Below are 8,048 nucleotides of genomic sequence, written 5' to 3'. Positions count from 1 at the left end.
TCTTAAACCATTAAGAATAGAAATGTGCTCATCAAGATTCAGTCCATGGTTCCACCTGCTATACGACTTTGCATTGGGTGGAGTGCTTGATTGTTGCTTTGTTTAAGTCACTTCCGTGTGCAATGAAATGACCACATGTTTTCATATATCGCTGGACTTGTACATGTCAGAGAGCAGCCTCGTGATTGGCACGTTTCCGATGGTCTTCTTAAAAAACACTTCTTCTATAGTTGATGGACTGACTGCGCGGAGGGCGGGCAACAGTAGGAGCAGCTTCCCAAAGCGACAGGGCTGAGTGGGATACCTGAGATACACAAGGGCTCAACGTCAGTTGATCCAGGTGATTGACAGTTGAATTCTCTCCAATATAATATAGGCAATCTCTTATTGTGATATATATGCAATGACTGGTGTCACTGGTATAAGGCCTACTGTCACAATTAATGACACACACTGTAATGAGTGAATGTACTGAGACAGTGGTCTTGTCTTGTTAAGAGTCGTTGTGTTGTGTCTTGAGTGACGTGGACATCCGGTCCGCGTCATAAAGGAAGTTAATGTATTACCCGAGCTTGTGGAGGGAAGTTATAATAAATACTACTACAACTGACATGAGAACTCGCTGAGTCTGCTTGTGATATTATATGTCCTATGATACACATCAACAGACATTACATGGTGTCAGAACCGGGCGTGTCGTTGTAGAAAGAAAAAAAAAGACGGACAAAAATGCCGAAGTTTAATCCACCGAGTGAATTCAAGTTTGACTGCCCAGAGGAATGGGAGGAGTGGAAACAGAGGTTGACTCGTGGCCTACCTGGTGTGTATATAACTGTTGAGTGTGAGCTGTGCCTCGTCTTGCAACGCGGCGATGGCACTGGCATTGCGGAAACTTCTTAATTCAGTAGCACCATGCGTTGGAACTGTGTGATAGTAGAGGGTAGAGGCATTTTAACCTTTGCCGCATCGGCTATAACCTCTAAAAACTGTTTCTCCTTTGCATAATTTCTTATAGGTTTCTTATATCTTATTTCTTATAACTTGTAGGTGCTGAATTGGTGGAAGTAACTGTGAAGAGGCGGTTTTAACTCACCAGCTTTGAATGTGACTATGCACTTCAAACAGGCGAATTCGGTTGCATCTAGACGCATCTGTCTGAAACGCGTAACAACTTCTTGCAGCGCTTGTATTTCTGAGATAATCTTATTCAGTCGCTGAGACTCTGTGTTATCTGTATTCATTCCTGTAAATGATCACAAAACAAAGTCAGCACAGATATAGCCCGCATGTTTAACATATTTTACGCACATCTGTTGGCATCTTCAATTGTATTGGGATCCTTGGGAACCGGCTGACGTCCCGACTATTATTATTATGCATATAGATGTGAGTGTGTGTGTTCTCATGCCCATGATGCCCAGTAGGCTACACATACCAGAAACCGCCAGAAGGGTGCTGGAGTCCACAGGAATGGCCCACTGAGCGATACCGAGAACAAACAATTCCCTCCAGGCATCCTCCAGCAGGATCAGCTGCAAAACGGATTGTTTCAGTAAGTAGGCCTACCACTATGGAGAGACAACTGGAAATGTGGTATAGCCTTTGAATGGAAATCAGTTTACTTATTATTTTTAATGGATGGAACAATAAGACCGCGTCGATGTGTGTGCGTAAAAGCAGGGTTTTAATATGACACCCCATTTGAATGCATTAATAATCAGTTAATTGCGTTTCTTAGACTTATACCTGGTCAGATAAAGGGAGCGTGGAGAAGGCGGGCACGCTTTTGGCCCACTTGATGCTCATGAAAAGCAGGCGCGCGGCCGATTCGCACACGGACTCCGTCGCCACTTCGTACAGATACATGGGTGTACTCACTTCATGTGGGTACTGTAGCAACATTGAATGGCATGATCATGATCAGTATACTTAATTCTCGTCTAGTCTATAGTAAGTTAATTATCTTAAATTGAAAACACACACAAACAATTTCTAAAGTTGGTTCTATAGGCCATACTGAAACGGAAGAAGAATGTCATATGTTGTAATACAGCCATACAGGTACAGCGTTTAAACGTTTGTAGGGCACATGGCCTACCGGATTGTGACGCAAGGCAGGTGCTTTTACCTTTGGAGTAGGCTGAGCGAGACCAACAATGGCTTGCCTCTCTGGTGTGGTCGCCACTGAGCTCATCTCCAGGCTGTGCGGTTCCAGTTGCGTGACCGTGGTGAAGAATGGCGGGCCTGCTAGAGAGGAACCCGGGAAATGGGTCGATGAGCCGTTCACCTCTTTATGTCCCCGGAAATATAGGGCGACTTGTTTGCGTATGGTCGAAGTCCTGGGGCCCCTCTCGTGCTGCACGGCTGTGAAATGAGAGAGATACACGACTCTGATGTACTCTGGGAGTGAATGCGCTATATTAAGTTTGTTTGTATTTAGTAGAGAGGCACAGTGAGATGAATGATTTGCCTCTCATGCATGGAGCGTTATGAATGCAACCCCTGTTAACGCGTGTTGCTCAGTTGATTGCGTTAAATACACTTTTCCAAACGACTTGGCCACCCCAAATCTAAATGAAACCGCATGCGGTATAATAGAGTGTTGATTCAATTAAATCCCATTTACCGTCTTTATTCATGTTCACTTCCAGACACTTTTTCAAGCGGCAGGCTCGGCATTGGTTTCTGTGAGTTTTGTCCACAGGGCAACCCCCCTATAACAAGAGAGGGAGGGAGAAAAAGAGGAGAGGGTTTTTTTTTACACAGCTTCAAGCTGAATTTCGCGCAGCACGGGGACAAAAGCTTCTTGCCATTATCTTCCTGGGACACCAATCTCCAGGTGAAAGATCATGCTATTATCATAGTGATCAACTTGCTCCCCTGCCGCTCCAAGTGCGGCCTCATCCCAGCAGATAAGTAGCGTATCCCGCCCACTGCTGACTAAATCCGCGCCTTAGTGTCAATACATTAGATTGGATTACACCTGATCTATTGAAGCAGCGCGGTGTTTAGCCCTGTAGGTAATGATCCAGGAGAAGACATTAAGGTATAGGCTACTCGTAGCTATAGGCTATACTCGAAGACTTAATGAGCCCCGAGGAGGTGAACCAAATAAAACACTTGGTGGCGGTGCGTAAAATGCGCAATCCATGGGTATAAAACCCTTGTGAGTTTTTATTTTTTTGTACAAGGTGAAAAAATATATAGGCACCAATTGTGTTTTAAAGGGGAAATAATCACCTGAGAGCCAGATTTACAGACGTAGGTTCTATTCCTGCGGATGCTCCTCTTGAAGAAACCAGAGCAGCCATCGCAGGCATACACACCATAGTGTTTACCTGAACTGCGGTCGCCACACACTTTGCATGGAATATCCAATATGCGACCTGTGAAATGCAGACATTCAATTAGCCTGCAGCGTCTTCATTTAGTTTTTATTGAATACGAATCTTCCATAACTTCTAAACTTCATAATTAGCCTATATGTCAATCTACAAAAGAAGAAAGTTCTATTCGTTTATATTAACGATTGTTTTTCTATCTCTGAGGAAATATCGAATGTATTTATTCTTCGAAAAAGTTAAATGAAACTGCACGCATTATACCTCCCATGGCGCGCGCGCACACACACACACACACACACACACACACACATGCAACTCCTACCATTGGAACCCACTGTCTGTATGTGCATGTATATACTAGTTCAAGTAAAAGTTCGGTGGGAAGCGTCATATCTGAGTTCTCTAAGACAATGCGCGAAGGCGCACAAAGGAGACATTAGGGAAAGTGTTAACTTAATGATTTTCCCCATTGAACCTCGTCTGACTGCCTCGATCTCGACAAGCTGCCAACTCCCCTTCATAATGGGACTCGACAGCTGCTTTATCCCGCAGGTCTATAGGCCCAAGGATTAGGGAGTGACACGGCACCGAGAATAATGCTCACCAACTCGTTTCACCAACTCAAATGAAGTGTATGTAAATCGACCCCGGAGTAGATGAAAAAATGTGATTTCTGTAAAGATGTTGTATTCAAATCTATTTAAAAGAACTATATTTGTATGCATATGAGGGAGTCTTTTTCTCTCGGGGGAAAGCCGTCTATGTAATTACACTGACGTTTTGCCACCTGCTCATTGATTCACCAGTGACCCGTCAAAAGGGGTAGCATGGGAATTCGGATGCGGCCCGCCCGTTAACTACACGGCAGCAAAAACAATCGACTTCACTATAGGGCTGACATTTTACTAGAGCCCACCATGAGAATCAGAATAGCATATTAAACTGTGCGCTTCTGCCTTGTAATATATAGCTAGTCTAAGTTAAGAGACGAATTAGCATTCTGCACTTGCACTATCGAGTCTTTGATATGTTATATTAAAAAATAAATAAAAAAGCTTTAATAAATAGAATATATATAGGCCTAACTTTTCATAGCTAGATGTGAAGTTAAATGAAACATCTGGGATTCAAAAAGAAGCTGGTCAGCTATTGAATGATATGTTTGTAAATTTCAAATTCACACTGCACGTACTTTCACTTTAAAAAACAATTGTGAACAAAGTGTGAATAATTCATTCATATAGTATAGGCCTAAACATCAAACGAAAGATTCCAATATTTCCACTATAAACTATCAAATCCTTTTTTTGGTACAGATTAAGAATGACTGAAATACATACAGTTTGTTAAAATGGGAACTTATTTATCACCTCTCTGCTCTCAGTATAGTTCGTTATGTGGCATATTAAATGGGAATTAAGTTTCCTATACGTGCAGCTTGCATGCATTCCTAAATTTGATAAAGTCCCATCCACACCCATATCTGTATAGGCCTAATGCATGGGACTTTCTTTAAAATCATGAAGTAGACCTTTATAACTTGCCAAACCTATGTTTGTAGGCATATGTTCTGATATTTTAAAGTTATAATAGGCTATATCGAAATTAAACGCATCACGTTTTGCTGTTTAAAAGGCAGATTTATTATTATCAAAGGCATATTTATTATACATATAACATGAATTAATTCATATCTGATAATGTGACAATTCTTATTTTACAAAGGAAAAAAATACCGTTAAAATCTATTTAAAATTACAAAGCAGTAACACATTCAGCAGCTTTATTCAACTCAATTAACATAATCATGAATAATTAAATTAATTAATGTGAAGCTATATTTAAACGTTTCATACGTGTTGTGCGTGCACGCGCGCACGCGCGCACGCACACACACACACACACACACACACACACACCCATGCTTACACGTATAAATAAACAGTCAATGAGAATCATTAATTGTTTTAATTATTTATCTCTGTTGTATTTAACTCTTAAACGTAATCATTTTGACAATAATATTTAAATGAGATAGCCAACATAAAAGTGACACTCATTAGCCTAACTTTAAAGATGGACCATTTGGTGTATGGGCTATTTATTTTATTTCTTCACTTACACATCACCCAACCAACAAACCGTGCACGAGAGATTTAATAGATCAATTAAGCAAACGCAATTCAATCTGCGCAGCTGTCAATCTGCGTGGCGCATTAAGCAAAATGTGGGATTTCTAATAACACAATTTCAATAAATATACACATGTTTCTATTAGCTTTAAAGAGTAGGCTACGTTTGTAATAAAAAGGTATATGCATCCTATATGCCAGCGCCAGCAATAGACGGTATAGACTGCTGATTGCAGGCTACAGGTGCCCAATACAAATATGATAATTATGCTTATACTTTTTTTTTAATTATCTGACATGCACTTTTTGTCAACAGACAGGATTTGTAAAGATCTCCACATAATGAAATGCGGGAAGCACTTACTTGATTTCACGTTCAAAATATCCAAACAGCCACTTGTTGAGCCGGCGGGTTTGCTCATCATGGAAACTGACTTAATAATAGGCAAAGTTTGGAAACAAAACGTTCTTTCTGTTGTTGAAATCACGAACAATAAGCAACCTTTTATGAAAGCCTTAATTTTACAAACTCATCGAGATGGGCTATTAATGTCCTGCAGTAAGAGTAACCCAACGTGAAGTAGACGGCCTATATAGCTAGTTTCCAAGCACCCCAAATCAACATATCCGACTGCACATCGTCTTGGCGTGGACAGACCGGAGTCCGGGTCACACAAGGTCCTTTACAGAGTTGGAGACCCGCTGCCGCCGTGCGTGCAGTTAACGGGACCGACCACAACAGAAGCAGTCGCTCGCCTCTGGGCGACCAAAGCGCAAAGTTGAGAAAGAAACGGAAAAACTGCCCGATGCAGCGCACCTCACTAAGCCTATAGTGGGCAGTGGGTAATTCTTAATGAAAAACAAATATAGGCTTCTCTAAGCAGAGAGAGCTTGTTCAAACCGGGAGCCGATGTGACTTACTGCCGTGAGTCCTTAGATTAAACCTTGCATGGTAATATTTATGAGAGGAGTCAGGGGAGGCGGAGGGTGGAGAACTCCACTTCCTTCATCCACTTAGCTTTCCCTGCTTTCTACTCCCAACTCCAGCGCCAGCATGACGTCACCAACGGGGGGAGGAGGGGGGGGGAGGTTCGGGTGTACAGGTTGCCTATAATGAAGATGCAAGACAGAGATTTGTTTTCCTTTTCGAGAGAATGAAATGAATGGTGTTTTTGCGATGTTTCTTGATACATTTGTGGTGATTTATTTTGTTGTATAGGACATATTGTATATAGCCGCCTATACACCATCGCGCGTCACTAGAATTTTGTGCAACCTGTTGAGCATTTTCAACAGGTTAAACATTTTCAACAGCTGGTTAAACATTTTCAACAGCTGGTTAAACATTTTCAACAGGTTAAACATTTTCAACAGGTTGAACATTTTCAACAGGTTGAACATTTTCAACAGGTTGGACATTTTCAACAGGTTGGACATTTTCAACAGGTTGTATATCGTATATGCATGGCTCGATCAGTGTGTGTGTGTGTGTGTGTGTGTGTGTGTGTGTGTGTGTGTGTGTGTGTGTGTGTGTGTGCACGCAGACAGACAGACAGAGACACACGCGCGCGTGTCTCTGTCTCTCTGTCTTTCTGTCTGTCGGTCGGTCGGTCGGAGCACCCGTACATCATTCATTGACACCCTGACCTTGACAGCTTGCTGTGCTTTCACCCGGTAACTCCAGAAATCCATATTCTGTTTTTAATTGTGTTCATTCCCACGGTACACTAGAGGCCATATGGACGTTGAAAGTGTCGATTTAAACGGACGAGGGTGGGGTAGAGAGGCGTAGTTAATTGCAATTAGCTATTGTCCAACCTTTCAACCTATAAGAGACTATAGCGACACAGCTAAGAAGCATGATTTTTAAATTCGTAGCCACACATAGACTACGACAATACCGTATTACGGACGATGAAAATGACTGCGCCATGTGGTCTTCATAATTGAATAACTTCACTTTATTGTTAGCGTGCGCGCGTATGAGTGTGTGTGGGTGGGTGGGTGGTTGGGTAGGGTAGGTGGTTGGGCGGGTGGGGGTGAATGTGCGACATAATCTCCTTAACTCGTTCTAATCCTCGTCATTCACTGATAGCCTTTACACAAATATAACCAACATCATGGTTGCCCGGGTTGCCTTTTCACTTTTTGTATTAGTGACTCTCTTCTCCTCCAGCAGTCAATGAAATATTGTTAAAAGGACCAGTGGATTGTGTTTTGTGTGTAGCTCATGCGGCTGCTATATGTTTTGTTTTCTCCAAAGGCTTAATGCGAGAAGATTCCCCTGCCCATAGCGCCTATGTGGAGGACTAAGTAAGAAGTCACTGTAAGTTATACTGATGTGTGCGTCGTCAGATGTGTAAAATTACTGTGGAGAAAAATATAGCTTTGAAAATATGTGAAATGTCAGACACGAGGAGTAGAGTAGGCGGCTATTGGCGCGTAGGTAACCAGGCGTAAACCAATTGGCTTTGGAGAGAAGTCACTTAGCGCCAGAGAGCAAACATAATAGCAAGAATTCAAGCCAACCAAAGGCGCAGCCATCCTTTAAAACTGTCCTGAGGACCATAAT

General features: G+C 42.1%; 1 protein-coding gene across 2 annotated transcripts; it reads right to left on the bottom strand.

Moving 5' to 3' along the window:
• Window positions 1-33: 33 nt before the first annotated feature.
• Window positions 34-5,901, bottom strand: nr2e1 (nuclear receptor subfamily 2, group E, member 1; the record flags this gene model as incomplete). 2 transcript variants are annotated; one of them, XM_080790350.1, is made up of 9 exons in its annotated part: window positions 34-304; window positions 818-923; window positions 1,094-1,243; window positions 1,436-1,532; window positions 1,747-1,890; window positions 2,129-2,364; window positions 2,627-2,714; window positions 3,241-3,386; window positions 5,841-5,901. In XM_080790350.1, the coding sequence occupies 9 exons, from the start codon at window positions 5,899-5,901 to the stop codon at window positions 142-144; spliced, it is 1,191 nt and encodes a 396-aa protein (XP_080646476.1). In that variant the 3' UTR covers window positions 34-141. The 2 variants fall into 2 exon arrangements, with proteins under 2 accessions (XP_080646476.1, XP_080646477.1); XM_080790351.1 differs by having other exon boundaries at window positions 5,874-5,901.
• Window positions 5,902-8,048: the final 2,147 nt, after the last annotated feature.

The sequence above is a fragment of the Protomyctophum bolini genome, assembly GCF_963924005.1.
Source record: "Protomyctophum bolini genome assembly, chromosome: 19".
Lineage (NCBI taxonomy): Eukaryota > Metazoa > Chordata > Actinopteri > Myctophiformes > Myctophidae > Protomyctophum > Protomyctophum bolini.
The sequence above is the reverse complement of the archived record's forward strand: the minus strand, read 5'-3'. Positions and strand labels throughout refer to the sequence as shown.